The 23,651-nt window shown below is 37.4% G+C and overlaps 1 protein-coding gene across 7 annotated transcripts in view; it reads right to left on the bottom strand.

Moving 5' to 3' along the window:
• The window catches only part of Fat1 (FAT atypical cadherin 1), a 120,915-nt gene that overhangs the window by 43,317 nt on the left and 53,947 nt on the right, over window positions 1-23,651 (bottom strand). For all 7 annotated transcript variants that reach the window (XM_074054780.1, XM_074054783.1, XM_020165402.2 and 4 more), the window contains exons 3-6: window positions 22,212-22,526; window positions 3,289-3,350; window positions 574-903; window positions 10-220 (exon numbers count right to left, since the gene is read on the bottom strand). In XM_074054780.1, the coding sequence (XP_073910881.1) occupies window positions 10-220; window positions 574-903; window positions 3,289-3,350; window positions 22,212-22,526 (918 nt within the window). The remainder of the gene's footprint in view (window positions 1-9; window positions 221-573; window positions 904-3,288; window positions 3,351-22,211; window positions 22,527-23,651) is intronic.

Raw genomic sequence — 23,651 nt, 5'->3', positions numbered from 1 at the left:
AACACTTACCAATGATGTCAAACCAAAGAGGTGTGCCGGAAGGCTCAACGGAGATCACACCAATCATGTGAGCAACTGGATCACTTTCCATTACAGTAAAGCTAAAAAATGATTCTTCAAATGAAATTGGCTCCAGGGATGGTCTGGGTTTAGAGATCCATTCAATATGGAGTCTAGTGGTTGATGACTTTTGAGGACGACCATTATCAACTGCCTTAATCTGTAAAAAATTAACAGAAGGGATAAAACCAACAAATCAGGAACTATATCCCACATTGAAGTACAGATTCATTCAAGTCAATTTCAAACACTTAATATCTAGATCTGTGTTGACTATGTCTAATGCTTGATGAAAGGAACAACTACTTCATGACCACACTCCACATAAATAACAAGTAACTGGAGAGTTGAAAAGAATAAACAAACCCACACTGCTCAATTAGGCACTGCCTAATTGTTACATAGCAAACACTAAAGCCATTTAACTGAATAGAGACAAAGTTATGAAAGATACAAGACTAGGTTCATAGTCAATGCATATTAAGAAACTCAAACATGGTAATCATAACTCACTGAAAGAATATCATATTCTCCAGCTGCAGATGACTTTTTGGATGAAACCACTCCAGTTTTTGGTTCAATAAAAAATTTGCCATGCTCATTTCCATCCTCGATGCTGTAGGAGATTTCTGCATTGGGACCTTCATCTTTATCTGTAGCAATAACACGATACAGAGGCTCTCGTTTGGCATTTCTGTCTCGTTCTGTTTTTTCCCGCTCTGGGAGTCTGATTTTGTAGAACTTCTGCAGGAACTGAGGTTTGTTATCATTTTCATCAAGGATTTTCACAATTACCCTTGCAGTGGTTGACTTGGGGGGCATACCATTGTCTGTCACAGTAACCTGTTTTTAAAAGGCAATAGATTAATAAATGCTTCTGAAATGTATAGAAAGCTAACGTCTTTTTCCTGAAGAAAATCAGCATTTGCACACATTGTACAGCTCACATAGCTTACAGTCCATATCATTGTGCTCATTCTGACAATGACCCTGTACGCAGCTAACAACCTCTCCGAGGCTTACAGGCAGGGATGCAGGGAGCGGGGCAGTGACTGGGGAACAAGTGACACCCTCGCTCCTCCCTCACCGGGGGTCTCTCCTCTGTGCACTGTTGTAACTGTAAAGTGAACTTTGCCAAAATGTTAAGTTACCAGAAACTTAAAAGAGTCTTAGTCATGGAAGGCATACATAAAGATTCTGCTTTAAATATCTAGACAATCCTTTAAAAAAATACATTTTGTACACTTACACATAAACTCTCTGTGTATTTGCATTTATCATTTTTAACCTTCATCAATAATGTGCTATATCATCACTTTAAAATATGTGTTAAGTATTACAGATTTAAATACCAGTGACTGTTATTTTGTTTGGCTCTCTCTTGTACCCAAGTTTTACATGCTTATCAATACTAGACAAGCATTTAAATTTAAGACCAATATATTAAGTAAGATTTTCAGTAAAAGCAATGCAAAATAACTTCCATTTTAACTAAACTGTCCCTGGACTGAGATAAAGAGTGAAGATCAGGGTCCGGGGACTGTGCTGGGACTGTATGTGTATAAAAGTCAGTCTCACCCACAAAGCTTGCACCTAGAGCTATATAAACATTGAAAGCGAAGACCTTGGTAATAATTATTCTCCACTCACCCACCCTTCTTCCAAATTAATTACTAAAATATTTAAAACACTGAAGTAGTTTTCCAGGTAACTGTTCTTTTTGGAACTTGGTAATTATAAATCTTATCTATAGGTATGTAAAAGGATGAATATGTCCTTATGGACTTGTCAAGAGTACTTAAGTAACAGCAGTTGTTTTCCCATGCTAAACTACAGAGTTTATCTTTCCAAGCTTTATTGAACAAAATAAAAATTATTCTTTTAATTTTAACCTCAAAACATTTCCTTTTGATCAGTTATCATATGACCTTTGGAAAAAAACACAAAAGAGAAATACAACCAAGAACAATGCTTTTTGGTATTCATCACCAAATTGCTCCTAAGTTTTTTGTTTTATGTTGAGATAGTCTTGCTATATAAAACAGACTGGCCTCAGACTCATGATCCTGTGCCTCAGCTTCCTGAGTGCTAAGATTGCAGGCATGGACCACCACACCCAGCTGCTCCTAAGTTTAGAGTCAATAGCTAGTAGCTTTTCTAACATTTTGATGGAAAAACACTCTCTTTTTTCAGAGAGACCGATCAGTACCAGCACTGGCCCTTGAATTTATGACCAGAAAGAAACTATAGGGGGACAAACATGAGTTGTAAACAAACACTACAAATCTTATTTTCCACTAACACCTTAATATTTTATTTTCAAAGACTTAAATGCCCTACATTTGCTTCCACCTTGCCTTTGACATTTGCTGAGGAAAAAAAAGGGTTCTGGAGTGAGGCATACACCCAATCACCATAAAACTCTCAGGTATAACGAGGCTGAGGAGATGTCAATTATAACCTGCTATTCTCAATGCTTTGTCTTTTGTTTATTTTCTTCTGTATCCATATTCTCTTTTTTGTCAGTTCTTGCAGCAACTGAATGAAAATTCAAAACTGCTCTATAATGAAGAAAATCAATTCAAGGGAGCTACACAACCTATGAACTAAAACTATAGCTAATGTATGACCCTTACTAATGGGAACACACTGTAACTGTGAAACCTTTTCCAGGCAGGACGTTTACAACTCACGCACACACACATGCGCACACACACTACATAGCTATTAAAACTAAGTATTTTATTGACAGGAAATTTCAACCAAGGATAAAATGAAATTTAGTAGGACCATTATAAACAACATTATTAAAAAAAATCATCATTTGGAATTATGTATTATTCACACTGTCCAAATGGACAAGTTGCACAAGTTAATTCACAATTAAGTAAAAGCATGTGGCTTTTCCAGGTCTGGCTCCAATAACCAATACTAGCCTTTCAACACATAACAGAGAAGTGTCAGCAGAAGCTGTTCTGCCGCTTTCCCCTCTGCAGAGGGCTGCCCCTTTCAGGGCTCCTCCCTGGTTTGCAGGCAGTACCAGGAGGCTCTGGCCACACTGCACTCTACTTCCCTCCTCCACCTTTCGCCAGCCCTCTCTCTGCGACCTGCTGACTGCAGCTACGACCAGGCTGACAAGAAGGGAGAAGGCATTAGCAAATAACCAGAGAATAAGAAGCCTTCTGAGAAGAGACCACTTCAGAATAGGATGTGTTTGGAAATGCTCACTTCTAGTATGTGTTCATCTTGCTGTTCCCGGTCTAGCTTCCTTGACGTGGTTGTGATGAGACCTGAAAAATGGTTAAGAGTTGATTAGTCCTCACAAAATAAGGTCAGTTACAAAATACTGTAATTGAAACCACACTCTTTAAGAGTCTGAGCAAATCTCTAACATCTCAAGGACAACTAAAAGAGGAGATCACTAACGAAATCTAAGTTCCAGTTATGAGTGTTTTACTTATGAACAACAAGCATTCTACAGTTTCTTACTTTAATGATTCTTGGACACGAAAGGCAAATGGCAAAAGTCTTGAAAAAAAAGAAAAACAAGTTGGTGACGTTTTCCAATTTTTGATAGCTACACCGACATTTTATCAGAAAAGATTTTCCAAAAGTGAAATGAAGTTACCTGAGATTTCATCTTCATCTGCACCTGCCCCAGAGACAGCAGAACTGAGAGAAATAACTTCTACAACTGCATTTAAAAGGACCATTAGAATTCCATCTACACAGGAGGTGGGGACTGAGACCCTATCAGAAAAATAAATAAAGTAAAAAAGGACTGGGGGTGGTTCAAGTGGTAGGGCCTCGGGTACTCTGAGTTCAAACCCCAGTATTTAAAAAAAAAAAAAAGAAAAGAAACAACCATTAGAAAACATAATGTTACTATAACTTATTTTGGATCATCTACCCTCAAAAACGAAGAACTGTTATAAACAGTAATTTTTCTGGTAATGTTGCTCAATCAACACTCATTCAATTTCAAACACAAGACAAAAGTAAACAACTCTGAAAGATTAATTCTGTACTCTTTATTTCTTTGATTATTCCACTAAATTAGAATATCTAAGTTTCAACCTCTCTGCGGAACTTCAATTTTACAGTTACTGTCTGCTAAACTGTCAACACATGGTGGAACCTAGAAGATTGTTCAAACTGTTTGAAGGTACTTGTGTGGTTCACCAACAGTATGCACAAAACCCCTGGCCACTGACACATCCTTCGGCTGTGACATCCCTATGGTGTGCTGATCCCCACAGGTGCCTGTGAAGAGCAAGTGCACCAGACCTGAAGGTCAGGGAGGCTTGGGCTTCCCCCAGCATTCCGGCAGGAACCACTTCATGTAATTCATACTTAAGAACTGGCTTTGTCCTAATTTATTTTCTCCTATAATCCTAAGTAGTTTCACTGAACTAGTAATTAAAGACTATTCAAAATGTTTCTATAAATTTATAAATAAGAGAATTGTGCTTTCGTTTAACTCAGTGTTTCTCCTTAGTTACTAATAATCTAAATCAACATCATTTTCCCCAAAATTCAGTGAAGCGGTACTGTTTTCCACCAGAACAAAAGAATGCTTTGTATCTCGATACATTCATGGTTTGGGATTTTTCCCAAACCATGCTTACAGATTAAATGGGGCTCAAAGAAATACTTTATACTGTAATAGCATTAAGATGTTGCTCACTGTAGTACTGGCTTGGTTTTCATTAGTCAAAACCTTTTATTAAACCCTTCTTCTCTTATCACTAGTTTAGCACCCCTCCTCGCTGTGTGTTTAAGCAGTTCCAAAATGGCAAGAAATCACTTCAATTAGTCGCACCTAATAGTCCTAATATATACACCAGAGCCTCATTACCTATGTTAAGATCACACGAAGCAACAGTCTGGCATGTTCACAACAAAATGAGTTATTCTTCTTCTGTCCAGTAGCCATTAGTAAACTAATTTTCCCATTTTACAATTTACTTATAGCACACTGACTGCTGACAACGGATTTACATCTATCCATATTACCAATTCAATACATAATCAAAAAGTAACCTGAGCACCAACTTTGTAGGTTTAGAGTTATTTGCATGTTCTAGATGTTTCATACTAAGTCCCATCCATAGTCCAGGTGGAACATTTGCTGGGTTCAAACGTACTGAACTGTAATGTTCTTTTCTTACTCATTTTAGCCTGACTGCTCCGACTCACTCCTTCACCTGAGTCTGAGTTCTTCAAGCCCTTTCATCTCTCTGTCATAAATAACATCAACCATGGTACTACAGTCACTCATTTAAGTATCTTCTTTTCTGTGCTGCTAAGCACTTGAAGACACAGACTGTTTCTTGATTAGCTTGCTTAATCAGTATGATGCATCCTTGAAAAAAAGTATGAACACTTTTCCTTAAAATATCAAGAAACTAACATTAAAACAAAGAACAGAATTAAAATATGTAACAGAGATCTCCAAACCTGGAAATGATACAAATTTATAGTTTACAAAGGGACTAACATTTTTTACAGGCAAGATGTGACAGGTACTACACTAGGTGATCCAGATGCTGGTGGTATCCAGAGAGACATGGCACCTTTCTTTTTTTTTTTTTTTTTGACAATACTGGGGTTTGAACTCAGGGCCTCATGCTTGCTAGGCAGGTGCTCTACCATTTGAGCCACTCTGCTAGCCCCAGAGAGACATGAAGCACAGATATGAAGTGTAGGAGGCAGAAAGGCAGATACGGACCATACTATGAGCAAAAGAATGACTGCCACGCACTTGCACACGCGCGCACACACACACACACACACACACACACACACAAATGGGGGATTGGTGAGCAAATCATGTGCCACAAGAGAACCTGGTGCTCCAGAAGCCAAAGGCAGAGAAATTTCAGGAGGAAGTACCTTTTCTGTGTATCTCAGCGAACTTGGATGAAAAGAGAAAGTGAAACAGGAAGGTATTTCCGGAGAAGATAATTTTTTTGTGAAGGGGAGTCCATTCAGATTGTTAAGATAGAATGTATGGGTTCAGGCTTGGTGGCACACACCTATAATCCCAATACTTTGGAGTCTAAGGCAACAGGACCTCGTATGTAATAAGCAACTAGAAACAAGAAAAGATAAAGTTCTAGCCTAGAACTAATCAATATTAATTATAGTAGTCACTAGCATCGTATGGCACTTATAATTTAAAATAGCTGTAATTAAATAAAATTTAAAACTTGATTTCTCAATTGCATTAGCCTCATTTCTCTGAGGTTCTTTTCAATGGAACAAACAGACGTGGGAAATTCCCATGATGTCAGGACACTCTGCTGAAAAGCACTGATCCAGACAGAGAATACAATCCACAAATCAAAGTCCCAGAAGAAACCCTGCAAGTTTGCTTTACTTTTAGGGAGGGACATGTAAGATATTTCTGATGACTAAAAAACCCAAACACACACAAAGGTGCCCTATCAAATGTGTCCTAGTGCTTTTCCCTAATAGCATCACTAGGAAGAGGCTATGCTGTCTTATGGGGCAGCATGAGGTGGGTGCCCCTCTGAGAGAAGAGGTAAAATCAGTGCTTCTGATGGAATTTTCATACAAAAAACCCTCTGAAATAAAATTGTTAGGGCTGTGGATGTGGTTCAGCAGTAGCTTGCCCTGACAAGGAAGGCCCTGGGTTCCATCCCCAGCACCACAGTAAGTAAATGAATAAACAAACAGGGAAATATGGGGGAAATGGGGGTTTTTTGAGGTATGGTTTTCCTTATAGAAGGCAACCACACTGAAACCTTAACACTCTGGCCTGTAGGATTTATGTTTACACTCATTCTCACCTCTGTGCTTTACACATCTCATTCCTGCTAATCTTCCATCAATTCTTTGTCCACTTCACGAATACCTACTTAAAAAATGAATTCAAAATATTCCTACTCCATATACTCACTGCATGCTATTATAACCCTGGAGGTATTAATAGTATTATCCATTTCTTTCATTTTAAACATTTATGCTTAACTGTAATAGTTATTGCTGAATTCCAAAGATATACACATAATAGAAACAGCAGAGAATTTGAGTGATCAAGTTCAGTGAAAGTGAAGTTAAATTTTCCCAAAGTCACCAGTAAGTCATTAACAAAGACAAGATTAGAATTTAGTTCTCCTGAGACATGAGTCTTTTCTTCCTCCCCATCACACCAAACTGCATAATGGTATTTTAACTCTCCAAAAACTCTAAACTGTGACTTTCACAAAACTAAAGGAAAAAGAAAAACAGCAATGACTGTTCATTTTAATAGACCCCAAAAGCAAGTTAGAAAATAGCCAAAGCAGAAAAATGCATATGTAAGTGTTTCCTTTTGTAACTGTTTTGTTTTCATTTTCTGCAAGCACTTTTAAATTAAAAATAGAAACAAAGGACAAAAACTAGAAACTTCTCTCTCCTAGGTCCAGAAAAACATGGAATTCTTTATATCCTATTATAAATTTGGGCAGGCTGAGACAGCAGATACAGTATCGTCTAACTAGCGGTTACAAATTTGCCTAAAAAACTGTATTTAAAACTAAGGGACCAAACTTTACTGCAACTGATGAACACAATAGCCTTCATGCTACTTTTAGACATCTAGACAATCTATTTAAGACAGAGAATGTTAAATTAGCAACAATGCTTCAATATAAAATGACTTCATAAAGTAGACAGCACACGGAAGTACGTACTAAAGGACTAGAAGGTGAGGGTAATAATGTGAGAGTCCACATAGGTAGAGCTGTTCTTATGCGTTTATTTAACTATTTAGACTATCCACTGAGAATGTAGAAATGACTAAGACACTGTCTTGTTTTCAAAATTCAAGGATGAAGGCTAGAATTTGGCAGACTACGTTTAAGAAACACTGAAAGTGAAAACATTAAAAACAGGGAGAAGAAAACAGAGGCTCTTGCTGAGGGCCTTAAATTCCAACAACAACTGAACTTAGCTGAATGATGAGACAGATGTACCCTAGTCATTCCTGTTGCTTCTACAGACAACCAACCAACAGAACATGAGGCTACCAGGGTCAGCCAACCCCGGGCCAACCAGCCACCACTGTATGAGGTCAGCCAAGCCTGAATAAAGCCAGACTTGCCTAGATGAATCCTAAAGTAAATCACAGTTGTTGTTTTAAGCCACTCAGGTTTTGGGACTGTTTGCTATAAAGCAACACTAACTAATATATCAAGTAACCTCATTTTAATTGCTACTGGCCTTAGTAAATGGCTTGGTATTGTTCTTAATCTTTAAATACACGGTCTCACTAGTCTACAAGGCAACTCCCTTACTCAGAATCACTTAGCAAGTTTGGATTCAATAAACCCAAACCATCAGGGTCTGAAGTCCATAGTGAAAGTGAGAGGAACCAAGGAGGAACTGAAGGTTTTGTAAAAAATGGTTTGAACAGCACTGCAGATACAACAGGAGAGCGGCTAGAGAAGAAAAAAAATTCCTGAGCACAACAAAGGTCCAACTGCAGTGAGAAAGTACTGGTGATCAGTACAAGTAGTAATTTAAGAAACAAAAGTGTAAAAGTGTTTACCTTGCTTCCCAGGAAATTTACTTTGAATTATTTTCCTACTCTATTTGCAAATAAGCAGGGGAAAGAGGCAGGGAAAAAAAAAAAATCAAGAAAAAAATTTTACTCACCCTAATTTATTTGCTATTACTCTCATTATTTTCCCTAGCCCTCTACAACCACTTCAACTTTTCTACCCTTTTACTTTACAATAATGCATAAACAGTAATCTGCATCCTAGAAAAGCACAGCCCAAAAGAAACTTCCCTATGATTGAAATGCCCTGTAGTTAGCACTGCCCAAAATGTAACACTCAGCCACATGTGGCCAGTAAGCAACTGAAACATAACTAGAATAACTGAAGAACTGGATTTTTATTCAGTTTAAACAGGCCTTAATCATTTCTGTGCCTTTAGAGTATCTCTGATTTCAAACTGTACAGGTCACAGCTGAGGATTTTTAACATCTATAATAATCTAGTATCTTTTTAAGTGGCTAAAATTTAAAGGAACAATTCAATAGAAAATATATTTGTTATCAAACTTCAAATTCTATAACATGTCTTAATCCTAAATGGTAAAAAGTCTTCCAAAACCATGATGTGCTGATGTTGCTCTGCGGGCTCCAGCCCTCACATTCCCCCTTGCTTCACTAGGGTCCACCCACCGTGCTCAGCCAGAGACGAAGAAACATGGTGTTACTACTTTACAGCTTCATCTAACACCTAAGAGCCATGACTTCTGAAGTCATTATTCTATCAATTTATATATTTTCTTGCTCTGATGGTCTTCTGCTAAGGACTAAACATTAATAAATTAAACATGCGTTCAGAAACAGCATTGATGTTGCCCTAATATTTACCAACTGAAAGTCACCCACTTGTTCATTCAGTCTGTATTGTTACTTATTTTCCAAAATGTCTTTCCCAAATCTATCACCGAAAGCAACATAAAAGCTACGACGGACAGATCAGGGGACTCCACTCTCCCTAGGGTATCTGGCTAGGCATTAAGGCAGTTAAATGTTAGGAATGCTCATGCAGTCTTCACAGTAAGCAGCCTTTAACATTTACTCTCCTTCAAATGAGCTAAGCTGTGAAGGACTGAAGTCTGATTTGACCCTTCCATGGACAGCTGTCAGACCCCTCCCATGAGCCTGGCTGCCTTAAGCAGACAGCTGCAAACCAAGCAGCCCCTTTGGGCAATATGCAGGAGTGCCATCACGGCATCTCATCTGTGCAGACACCTAAGGAAATTGCAAGAGCACCACAACCACAGTGCTGCTGAAGCCACAAACATGTGTTCCAGGAGGCCTTGCTCTAGTCACAACACCTCCAGGCAACCAGTACTGCTTTTGAAGACTACACTTCACTCCCAGATAAAGGAGCCTTGGTGATCTCCAGAAGGCCTGGCTTGAAGCTGCTCACCCCTAACTGCTCAAGAGGTCTCTAACAGCAGTCTCAAGCCAGGAAGAAGAGCACATCCCCTAAGGACTCGGCAAAAAGCTTGAGACTGAGTGCCTGCAGCAATAAATTTAAGCATTGAAAGCATGGAGCCACAAGCCTCTGGTTCTCAGGACTTAAGAGCTGAGAAACCTGGGTTTGGATGGACAGCCTGTTCGCCTCTGGAACTCAATTCCACCAACACTGAGAGCTGACACTTTCCCTATCCACAATTTCTATCTGGGTGGAGCAAAAAAAACCCCAGCCAGCAAGCTATTTTTGAGAAAGATACAGAATTTACTTAAAGAAAAACTAATAAAACCTAAAAGGGAGCTGTAAGTAGTATTAAACTATTATCTCATAGTCAACTTTCTTAGTATTGTTGGTTTTGTGTCAGTCTCCCTATATAACCTAGGCTGGTCTTGAACCATCCTCCTGCCTCAGCGTTTTGAGTGATGGGATCACAAATGTGTGCCAAAACATCTGGCTTCACAGTGCACTTTTCAGCACACTAATTGTGTGCTTCTAAGAAAGTAGCTCTGCACCACGCACTTTAAGAACCAAGAACATTAAGAAAATTACAAACAAATCACCTGTAATAAGCCATTAAGTAGACTATGCAATTTATAATGCCTGAACTTTTAAACAAGGAGAACTACAAAAACTAAAAAGACAAGGTGTTGGTGTGAGTTACTCGTATATACATATGTACACATGTACACAATGTGTATACACAAAGTGTGTACAGAAGTTTTGACAGGCTAGACTCCCAATTATTACCTGGGAAAGGGAAGAACTGGCCAAGGGGAAGAAAGAACGGGAAGAGGAGAATGCACTTCAATTTTTACTTTATACACCTCTTTATGGTTGTAATCTTTATTTTTGTGTGTGGGAGCGGGGTACTGGCGTTTGAACTCAGGGCTTTGTGCTTGTAAAGCAGATACTCTACCTCTTGAATTACACCTCTAATCTGATGCACACTTCTGGATCGTTATTTTGGAGATGGGATCTCACGAACTCTTTTCAGACTGGCCTTGATCCTGCACAGGCTTCCAAATAGCTCAGATTACAGGTGTGAACCACTGGTGCCTGGCAGTAATCTTTAATTTTTTATGAGTATATTACTTAAAGAAATTTAAGCATTAAAATATTTTAAAGCTAAGAGTAAAAAGATATAGAAGTACTATTCATTGGGTGAAAACCAGTCTTAGGCTGAAAAGTTTCAAATAAATGATTTTTAATTGTAAAACATATGGCCATGTATATAAAAATTAAAACTTACAAATATTACAGTGGTATATCTTTTATAACTTTTGAAACAAACTTTTAATAAAATGTATCATATATTCGAATGTATCCTTTTACTATAAAAATATAGGTTACTAGAGCCAGAGGGTCTTTTAAAATCCTCTAGCCCAAATCTTGGATGTTAAAACAGAGGAAATGAGGTCCAGGGAAGTTAAATTAATTCTTGAGGGTCACAGTTAGCAGTAGAGCGGTAAACAGAGTTGAGCTCTTACAAGAAAAGTGTTCAGAAGTCTCTTTATTCTAGTACTTTTCATCTAGAAGTGTGCATCAGAATCATGGGATATCATCAGAACCCACAAATCACAATATGCATGCATGAGGCTCAGTTTATACAATCTCATAAAGGTTTCCTGGTGTTCTCGTCATTCAAAATACAGAAAGATTTAGCAGGAACACAGATATGTGAAAGATAAATAGTACTTAAGAATCGTAATTAAGAAATGCTTTAAAATGGCTAGAAATGTAGTCTTCCCAATGTAAAAAGCAATAATCTAAATGGCCACATAAATTTCCATTTAACAGCCTATTTTCCATCATTTTGGAACTACCTTTTGTTGTGGGTTGAATGGTAACCCCAAACCAAAGATGTGTTCAACCTGGAACATGTTAATGTGACCTTCTATGGAACAAGAATCTTGGAAGATGTAACCAAGTTAAGAACCTCATCTTCAGTGGGCTCTAAAACCCAATGGCAAGTGTCCTTTTAGGAGAAAGGAAAGAGATTTGAGACTGAGGGGCACAGAGAAAAAGGTCATGCAAAGACAGAACCTCAGACTGGAGTGACATGCCACAAATCATGGGACACCTGGAGTTTGGACTTAAGGAGAATGGCCCTGCTTAATTTTAGACTTCACCCAGTTTGTGATAATTTGTTATAGTAGCCTTAGGAAACTAAAAATACTTTAAAGAAAAAAAAAGTTTTATATTGAGGTATAACTGATATACAGAAAACTACAACACACTTAATGTATTCAATTTTATGAGTCTGAATTTGTCAAATTGAATGAGTTTTTAAACTATTATATAAAGAATGCCATAAATTGTTTATCAGTTCTGTCTTTGAATATATTAGTTCTTGTATTCTTTCCTCCTTAATAAAGAATTGCCTAAATATTTTTCAGTAACCCTATTAACAGTAATTCCAACTACCAGCTAAATGTCTGTAAAATAAAAGTCTCAATTATAAAGTTGCTTCAACTAAGTACCAAGACAGAAAAGATCTTTTTACCCTGAATAAATCAAAATAATTTCTCTCTGTTCCCAAAGGAATTCACTTAACAAGCAACATGCAGAGTACAATGAGATTAATCAATTGTTTCCAAAAATAATTTACCCAGTGAAATATTCTTTAGTGTGCTCACCTCACATTTGCAAAAAATATCCTTTCTGTTTTAGTCATCTCTTGCTCCTCCTATACAGAAACTCAGAAACAGCAGTAAAATGCCTATTACTAGAAAAAATTAGTATCAATTACTAAAATAAATATAGCAGTTAAGAATTTAAATGAAAGTGCTTTTGAACCTTATGTGAAATGCACTGTAAGCTGTGGGCTCCTGATTTGTCTTTAAATTTCTGAAGTGTAGTATTTAAATACAGCCTGCTCTGAATTAGTTAAGCTATTAAAGAACAGGGACTATCCAAACACAGAGGAAAATAAAGCAGACAAAAGACTTAGTAATTAAATTTAAAAGGATGTCCTTAAGTAAAACAAAGTACTATAAGACACAGACACACAGGAAACAACTACAGAATCCCAAGGTAGGACATGACCATTCATAAACATATTTTCTGTGGAACTTTCTCACATGCAGATCTGTAACTCATCAGTTTTAGTAAAATGAAAATAGCCTCACAATAAAGCCGTTTGCTGCAAACTATGGAGAGCACAGCTGGCATCCTGAGCAGGTACGGTCGGTAGAGGACATCACAGACAGAGATGAACAGAAGCTAAACCAAGGACAGTGTTTATCTGCCCAAACTTTTAACTCTTTCAACAGGTGGAAAGGAAAATCATTGGAGTTTGTTGATTTTTGGAATCTTTTACCAGTCATCTGGAAAATAAGTATTACGCTTGGCTCTAGGGGATATGATAAACAAGTAAGGAAAGGTCCTGGCCCTTCTAGACTTGAGCCAGGATCCCATCCTCAAGGAACACAGGCAAGATTAGAACCAACACTGAGAAGTCAGAGCTGACTTGAGACGACTGACAGGAGGCAGGATGTCACTTCTCCCCACTCCCCACTCTAAAAATACACGTTGCCTTCTAGGTAGGCCATGAGTGGAGGTTCAACTTCTACGGACATGGCTCTGTGTGCGCAGACATCCTGCATGGCTCCCCACTGTCCTTATTTAGGTGGTGCTCTAAGGCCACATTTAACTGCAGCCTGCGGAGAGCTCTTTTGGCAGCTGCAGTCATCTGAGCAGCTATTGTTTGTCACTGCAGTACTGGTGCCGGCGGGATTAGGCTAGGAGCCAGAAATGGAATTCTATTCATAGACTGTCAGGGCTGGCAACCAGCTCAGAATTCATTTAGTTCAAACTTTCCCAGCCCCATAGAAAACACTAATAAAATTAATCAAACAGCCAGTCGAAAGTCACACAGGGAGTGGCTGAGAAGGGGCCTGCACACTAGTATCTCTGGCTTCTCTTCTGGTTTGTATTCTGTTTTACTACTGTTTTCTTGTTGAAAATTGATGGTACTAAAATACAAGATCAAAAGCCAAACTTGATTTACAGGAAACTGCCTTCAGCATTCCTATAAATGCCACCTATACAAGGGAAAGAGAGGGGAAGGTACCCAACTCATTAAAAGGCTAACATCATGCTGATATAAAATCGCACATAGGCACTTAAATACAAAATCTTTTCTCTATGTAATTTATCCCAAAGATTCACCGAACACAGATTTTAAGAGGAAAAACATGTCAGCATCCTGTACAGAGAAAATGCACAGAAAAAAATCTGACTTCTTTTAAACATCAGGAATATTACACTTCACCATAAAAAAATTAGCATGAGGTAAGAAAAAAATCTAAAGATACTTTCTTTAAACATGTATCTTGGTAACAGCTAGAAATAGGTAAACTTTTTTTCTTTCACATGAATTCCTGCCACTGGGGTGTGACTGGCCTTTCATTTCCTTTCTTTGCAGCTATCAAATGTTACCGGAAACCATCGGAAGTCATTTACAGCTGTAGCTACTTCCTATTGCACTTCATTCAGCCTCTCTTCCAGCCACAATAAAACATCACTCACTATGGTTCAGAAAAAACAGCTGTAAAGTAATACAGCACTAGAACCTGGACGTGGATGAGTACCCAGTATATCTACTAGTTATTACAGCATTTTGTGATTTTTTTCATTAACTTTTATTAGGATATATTCGTTGTACAGGGGGGATTCATTGTGACACTTCTAAGTAGACTTATATTGTACACTGACTGGTTAGATCACCCAATAGTCTCTCCCTCTCAACCTCCTTCCCACCCTACTTAAAGCAATCTCAAGAGGCTTCTTTGTTCTATTTCATATAAGTATATGAAGACCATCAACCATATACTCACCCTAATCTCCTTCTCTCTCACAAGTATCCCCCCCCCACATACACTGTACCTGTTTTACAGTCCTGTCTTTCATTGCATTTTGTGATTTTGCAATACTTGATAGATTACCACATGTAAACCATGTATTTTTAACAGACCTATCTGGAATCATCACATTTCTTATATTGAGCAATCACAGTTCCTATTCAATAGGAAATACATGATCTTATATGTAGACAAATGAAAAACAGTCAACTGTATATTGCTGTCTTCTACAGAACATAGGAAATGGTATTTGTAGCTCTGAATTATTTTTAACAAGGCACAACAGCATCAAAAACAGGTGCGAAAGTCTCAAAATTTAGGAATATTTTATCTTTTAATGAGAAATAATTATTTCTTAAAGTAGAAGCAATCTGACCAGTAGTCTAACCATCAACTTCCAAGAGCCTATCATCAGCTTGTTAAACTTGAGATTTTAATCTTGGTAATGACTATCCTAATTACTGTTCTTCAAAGGAAGAAATTTAACAACCTGTAGGAGCAAACTCAGGTCATCTTTTCTATGCATTCTTATTTACAGCAATGGGGGGGAAATTCAATTTTTATTTCAAAAATAGTTTACTTCAAGTAACTACCCATCACAAAGAAAAAAAAATCAGTAATTTAACTAGTTCCTCTAGTAAATTAACATATCAGCCAGCAAACTAAGAAGGGCTTTACATTCTTAAATGCAATTTCGTAACACTTGAAAAATATACAAAATTCCGATATCAGTGTATCCAAGTAAAGTTTTGTTGAATGTGCTCATTCGTTTCTGTATGGCAGCACGCTTGCTGCAAGGACAGAGCTGAATACTTGTGAGGCACCAGATGCCTGCAGAGCTGAAAATACTATGTGGCCTTTTACAGGAAAAGTTCAGTGGCTCCTGAAGTTCAAGGTTAATGATAGTGTTGGTCTGAGAGTTCCATATAGATACTTTAGCCTAAAAGCAGCTATTATATGATACAGCATTGCTTAGCAATGAGATGCAGAAAAACTAGCTCCAAAACCACACTCACACATCAAAGCACTGTCTACCAGGAAGGGGCACTTGGGCAGGTCTGTCTGCCTTGGGTCTCTGGGTGGCCTTAAGTTCTCTAAAGTCACGTAAGTATTTGTAAAATGGCGGGGGAGGGGGGAGGGATCACGGACACAAATAATGATACAAGATACTCCTAGTACCTGTAGACTCTACCCTTCTCATGGGGTTCTTATAAAGATTAAATATGTGAAAGTTGCTTGTAAAAAAAAAGTACAAAGCATACATAAGATGAACTTGTCAGTGCCCCTGACTCCAAGGAAAGTTTAAAGTGAGGCCAAGGGATGATAGAAGGATGGAAGAGAAGTACAAGAAAGCTAGGTGGACAGACAGAAAGGTAGCAACAAGGAAAACCAGTATTTGCTGGTCTCTCTGGCCGTCTCCGATAAACTCGACTCCCACAGACAACATGAGACTATCTGATAGAAACCAGTCCAAAAAGAGAAAATAAGCAAGACTTACAACAGCCTAAATGTGTACTGAGTTCTAGATCCAATAACGAACGAGAAAAGACTTAGAGTAATGATCACAATCCAAAACACAGAAATTTTAAAGGCAAGGTTACAAAGTCATTAAGCTGAAACAAATTCAAAATAATTTTTAAACCACTTAAAATCTCAAGTGGACAAAAACAGATGCAGCAGCAGTCAAAGAGAGCAAACCCTTCTAAGATGTACATGCAGACAACGCACAAATATTCAAAAAAATGCCCCTACTTTTTATTTACTATAGATTTCCAATAATTTAGTTTTACTCATAAAATAAAACTCTCTCTCAATTCATTTGCTTCCAAACAGGAAGGGGGATGTGAATAAACGAGAAGAAAAAAAGCAACACATTTACTAGATAAGTTTAGTCAGTAGACTAGGGAGATGGATAGTACAAGGTAGATGGATAAATACATATGGTCCTGTAATAATTCACCAAGCCCATCAGTAATGACAACAAAGGTAATTTCTAAGGAATAGCACCTAATAACCTAACACTGTTAACAGAAAAACCAAAGACACCTATCAGTGGGTACAGGATGCTATCACCTGTACAAAAAGATGAGAAAAAAAATAACACATATTCTTACTTGCTTGTATATGAGTGAAAGAAAATGCAAACATTAGAAACCTATCTCTCAAAATATGCTGTATTCTTATTCAGGTATGGCAGCCCATCAGATCAAGAGACCACTGTCACTGAAAAGGTACTTTGCTCACGATCCTATTGTCAGTTTGCTACTTGCAGGGTCACAAGGGGAAGCTCAGGGTAAGTCAAGAGGTAGAAAGAATGAGGGAAAGCATAGGCAAGAGCCTTTACTGTGGTTTCCATACAAAAGACAGCACAAGGTAGCATAAAAGGTTTAGAATTGACTAATGTGGATAATTTCAACAAGCTTGGGATGCTGAGACTATCCTTAGTATCTAAAACCTGGCTCTGGGATGTAATGCTGATATGTACACGATACCATGCATAAACCTCAAAATAAATACGATAAATGTGAGAAACCGTACAGAAAAAAAGGTATGTACTCTATCAATCCGTGCATATAAAACTCTAGGGAATGTGAAGTAATATACAACTAATGGAGAGAAGGCAGATCATGGTTGCCTAGAGATAGGGGCAGGGAGGGAGGAAATACAAAGAAGCATGAGGTCGCTTTTTTGGAGTGATGCATATGTTCACTGCTTGATTGTGGTGATCATTTCCCAGTGTAGACAAATGTCAACATTTATTAAATTGCAGACTTTAAATATATGCAATTTATTTTATCAGTTACACTCAGAACTTTTTAAAAAGAAGGTTTTTTGTATCAAAAACTTGGAAAATATCAAATACAGCCATAAGAGAGTAAGACTGTGGTCCTCTGTGAAGCATGTACATGTATAAAAAGTAACCTTCAGAATTATCTGGCAATTGTAAGTTGCATATCACTCCTCAAAGTGTGGACTGATAACTTTAACTAGAAAGACACTTTGCAAAGGTGGTGTCAGTTTCCTGAGGTCACTTGTGGATCATGAAACCGGCAAAGCTCACACTAGTCCCTTTTGTTTGGAACTCCCTTTCTTCTCTGTCCTTGACATACCACAAAGCTGTGCTGCTTTTGATTGCAGGAGCTGGGGCAGTCAGGCTCCAAACAATGTAACATCTATGCTCTTGTCTCTCTCCTGCCTTGATCAAAAGCACAATTTATGTTAAAAGAAGCAAATTTACCAACTGGTACAGGACATGACCAAACAGAAAAATGTTATATAAACTTACATTGTCAACAGATAGGAATCTGAAAAGGAAAATGGATTCAGTTTTTTACCTATATTTTCTAAAAAAGAAAACCCATTATCACCCTACTTTCCAAACAACATAGTAAGAACTGTCTGAGATGTAGAAGGGCAGCACCAGGCACAAATGAAGCACAAAAACTTTGACTATAGATTTAAAAAAAAAATTAGAAATTTCAAGCTTATCACTGATAGAATTCAGCAAATTATTGAACACAATTCATAAAAAAGTTTTGTCACATATTACAAATGATAAAAAGACTGAGATGTCCTTCCTCCTTTCCAAAGTAACTTTTAATGAGATCATTTAAATTTAAACAAAGCATTTGAAGAGTCTGCCCATGGACTCTTAAAAATAAGTTGTTATTCATAAAAGTAACGTAAATACTATCTTTAGCCCTTATTCTGGTATTTAAGTATAGCCATACGCCCATACACTCATCTAACTTTATCTCTTGCTCTCTAATACTTAACACTCCTTCAAATTTCCCCCACATGACAAACACTCTCTAGCTCCTCTCCATCAATCTACCTTTCCAAACTTTCAAAATTAGCCCAATAGCTAAAAGCTATTTAACAGGGAGCCTCATTTTCCTAATATTCCCCATGGGTCAATCTGTTCCTACTTTTACCAAACATGTCATGGCAGCTGGTGCCACACTACCATGCACCCACCCATTTCTTTTGCTCCTTCACTTTCAAAGCATCTCTCAAGGTACTGTATTTGCAACAGAAGATCAGTAAACACTTGATGTGCAAACAAATGCTTTGAATGACAATGAGGAATTTAGATTTTCTCTAGTCTACTGATATATGAATATCATAATCACTAAGGTCCCAAATTTATCTTTAACATTAAGAAGTGGATACATTTTATTTTATCAAATTTGCTTACCCAAAGGAAATGCAGAAATCTATCAATGTACAGACAAATATTTCATCACAAATATTTCAAAAGAACAACTGTAACATATGCAAGAGGAAGGGGCTGGGTACCTTTTCCACAACCACAACCCTTAGCAGGAATATACAACATTCATCACTCATCACAAAATGTAAGGATCAGGTGGCCTGTTTCCTCCAAGACCCCAGAGGGAAAGCCTAGCTTCCGCCCAGATCTCTTGGTTTCCAGCCCACTGACTTTCTCGCTCAATCTTTAATTATTAAGTAAGATGATTAAGGGTTTCCAGGTGGTGTTATGGGCCAGTAAATCACAAGAACTTCCTTCTACCAGACTATCTTTCATCAGCTCCCATCACCTAACTGCCATCTTACTGACTACCTACTAAAAATAGGAAGATGACCATCTACACGTCAGACCCAGGAGATCACACTTACATTTTATGCCGAGGTGTGGGGTATGGAATCATCTAGGGAAAAACCTCATGAGGCCATATTTACTATATTCTTTAATAAAGCCTTTGCTAAGATAATGGTTATTTTTGATCTTTATAAACTAGATGATTTATGGAATGCTCCTTACCAACTATAAACTATAGTTTGTAATGTACTTCACGACAAATACTCCTGTGTACTAACTGTAGTTATTTTCCACTATTATTTGCCTTCAAGTAATAAAAAAGCAAACTGATGTATTTTCTCCTGCTATCCTCCCAGCGGGATGCATGTGCTTCTCACCCAGGGGATGGGAGCTGACTGTGAACTCCTGGAGGAGATTTATTCTTGCAGAAGAAAAGAAAGCGTATGGAAGTCTCCATAGACATGTTTCTTAAGCTTGTCAAAATGGAGAGATTTAAAAGGGAATGGCAATGCCTTATCAATCAGAATTCTCTTAAGATACAACACCATGGTAGTGATATCACTATTTCAGAGTGCTAATCCACATAATTTCCTTAAGCTTCTTTCTCTATAAATTATGCACAGTATTTGCTCAGACAGACAGAAAGAAAGACACACGGGGTACTTAATCTAAAGACTGAAGACATAAGAAAGATGGAAACAGTTTTTAAGTCTAATTCGTTGACCAATTTAAAATACAGTTAGTTGCACATTCTTGAATTACCACCTCAAGGCTTTTACTTCTAGACTTTTTTTCCTCCCTCTCAAGGCTATGACCACCCCTCCTCCTTCTCAGGCATGTTATCTGATTCCAAAATTCTTATAAACTTCTAAATTTCTTCTTTTCTATGACAATGCCTTCTCATTTCTGGCTCTCAGATCTCTTTCACCATATTCCACAAAAAAGAAGGTAGACCTTAATTACCACCTGTGCAGTAAAAACAGTATATGACCACACCACTAAACCAAGCCTTTTATTAATCATTTGTAGAGCCTGTTCCAAGTTTAACATATTCTTATCTTGACTCCAGCCCTTTCTCATGGGCTTAGAGTCCTTTCCACTCTATCCATAATGGTCTTGAAAACTCTTAGACCTTGTAAATTTCTCTCCTATATAATTAAATTTTTGTAAGGATCAATTAGTTTTAATTACTAGTTTTCAAAGAATTCAAACTCTGTCAGTGAAACATTAGAATGTGCCCAAAGGGCTAAAGTATAACTGTCTGAAAGTAAAAAGTATATGAGAAAGCATTCAAAATAAATCTTGAACTTACCTTTACTTTCAACAACCAAGAAATTAGTCTTTTTAAATGCCAACTTGAAATATGCTGACAAGAGCTTTACAAATTAACATTGTAAATATACTTTTAAGGTATTTATTTATTTATTTATTTTATTTTATTTTTTAGGCAGAGCTAGGGATTGAACCCATGGCCTCACACCTACTAGGCAAATGCTCTCATTGAGTCATATCCCCAGTCCTTAAATGTATTTCTTAAAAGACAAAATATTCTTCCATGATCTCTATGAGGTATCGGATCTTTCTATGGGCATTCTCTAAATAGAACTTGGGCTTCTTTCTACCTTAGGAATTGCTTCCTTTTAACTTCAATAGAAGAAATTAGGAAATAGGAATGGGATTTTAAAAACGTGATAACAAAGAACAGCTAGGAAGCACAGGATTTTTGTGTACTATTTCCCTAAGCTATCAAACATACAACACAGTAACTGAAAAGGTTAATTACCCAAGAATAAGGAAAAACATAAGAAGCAAAGACAACATAAAGGTATATGAATTACTAAATAAATCTCATGCTTCAGAATCTTCTGTTAACTAGACTACCAGCAAGTGTTGCCTAACAGCACAATGTCTTTAAGGACAGTAATCAATGGGATTAGCAGATTTATTTTCCTAGAAATAAACTGTCCTCTCAACCTCATATAGTGGTTATTATTTTAACTGATTAATAAAACCAAATGCTCTGCACTGCCCATGTGAAGTTTCCCTGCACAAATGAGAACTAAGTTTTTACTACCCAAATCTACCTTTAAACATCCTTTTGTGAAACAGCACAAAAGGTACCTAAGAAGTAAGAAAAATAAGATACATTGTCAAGGGTATAAGGATTCTGGAAAAGGATTTGGGGTCGGCCCTGGATCTATTTTCTGAGAAGTAGGGTGTTACAGATGAGAGGGAAAAAGGAAGGAAAAGGCTTGGGATATCCATTCAAGACATTAACCACTTCCAATTTGAAAAGCTGCTTAATCCTGACCCTCTTATGCTTACAGACTTATAGCATTACTCTATGGGGATTAACTTAAAACAATATTTAAAATGTAGTGAATTGTAAAATAAGCACTTCTAGTATTCATTACAAAAAAAGTTATAAAAATTCAAATACTTAGTAGCAGAATTTGCTGTAATTTTAAAACTTATTGCTCATTTAAGAGCTACTACTGATATAACAATATTTGCTTTTTAACCTGAAAGTGAAACTTTATTGAAAGGAAAACCATAAAATAGCTTTACAAAAGCAAACTCAAAAAAAAGGAAACCACGTTTGTACTGAAGGCTTACTGAACAACTGAAAAGGAAAATGATTCACCAAAACCAAAGACAATTAAACAACAGAGAAATGCTAATTTTTATTTTTCCCCATATAATAGTATTAACACATACCTGTTTTAGGATGTATTGAAAAGAATCCTTGTGGATTTCCGCTTGTAATTTTGAATGTGAGCTTATCATTAGAGCTAGAATCTGGATCAAATGCCTCAATTTGAACCACAGACACCTCCTTGGGTGAGTTTTCCATTACTTCTGGATAATAAACGGGTTCTGATGTCTGTGGTGCATTGTCATTGACATCCTCAACCTCTATGTAGATCTCTATGTATGATGAAAGAGGCACGACACCCTGATCTGTTGCATAGACTGTTAGCCAGTAATGGGGGGTTGATTCACGGTCCAGTCGATCTGAAGTCTCTATAATACCTAGAGAGAAAGAAGAAAAACATAAAGTATCACGTCAACAATAACAAAGTCTCGCTTTCAGAACATGTCAACCTAACGGTAACTAATTCACCCACTGAGGGATTATGTGCCACTTCCTAGTTGCATGTTCTTGAGTAAGTTATCTAGCCTATGCCTCAGTTTCCTTTTCTATAGAATGACGGTAGTATCTTCCTATAGGCTGATTAAGTGAACTAATGCATAACAATTTAAGCAATTTGTGGCACATAATGCATACCATAAATGTGTATTTATTATTAGAATTAGGTCAGGCACTATAATGAGCACTTCAAAAAATACGAAGTCTCAAAACAATGCCCCCGAAATGGTCTTCTCCAAAGATGAAATTTATGGTTGGTTGAGATGTGCTGACTATCTTGGAGGTTCATCAGGAAGCCGGAAATAAAACCAGAGCCATGGCTCAGATCCATGGCCCCACAGTCTAGTGTTTCCTGATCCCCACACTACATTCATTTGACCACTGGCACTGTCCAAGGAAAGAGGCTGAGAGCAATGCCCCTCTAGACATCTTAGTTTGGTTATGCTTTTTTTTAAGTGGCTAAGAAAACAAAATATAAACTCGCAAAGTCCAGAATAAGGGATTGCTCAGGTCCTGAGAACTGAATTTCTTACATGTGTTTTAATCACTTTATTCAATGAATTTTTTTTAATGCATACATATTTTAAGTGGAGTTGCTATATGAAGTCCTCAACTGAGACCCAAAGTAGGACCCATTTCTTACTGAGTCACCTAGTAAGAGATGGAGTCAGAGCTGGAGGGACATGGCTCAGGTAGTAGAGCAACTGCCTAGCCATCACTGAATTCAAGTCCCAGTACCACCTTCTCCAAAAGAAAGAGATTACTAGGAAGAGGGTTAGAGTGTCTACCTCATTTTGGCTCAGTCATTGAAGCCCATCAAACCTTACTTTAGGGGGCTGGAAGAGTGGCTCAAGTGACAAAGCTCCTGCTTAGCAAGTGTGAGGTGAGGTCATGAGTTCAAACATCAGTACCACCAAAACAAACAAAAAACACCTTACTGTAATCCCAGAGTTAAACTCCTCACAAAATGATTAAAAATAGAACTATCAATTTCTCACAGGCAAATC

This window comes from Castor canadensis, chromosome 14 (assembly GCF_047511655.1).
Source record: "Castor canadensis chromosome 14, mCasCan1.hap1v2, whole genome shotgun sequence".
Lineage (NCBI taxonomy): Eukaryota > Metazoa > Chordata > Mammalia > Rodentia > Castoridae > Castor > Castor canadensis.
The sequence above is the reverse complement of the archived record's forward strand: the minus strand, read 5'-3'. Positions and strand labels throughout refer to the sequence as shown.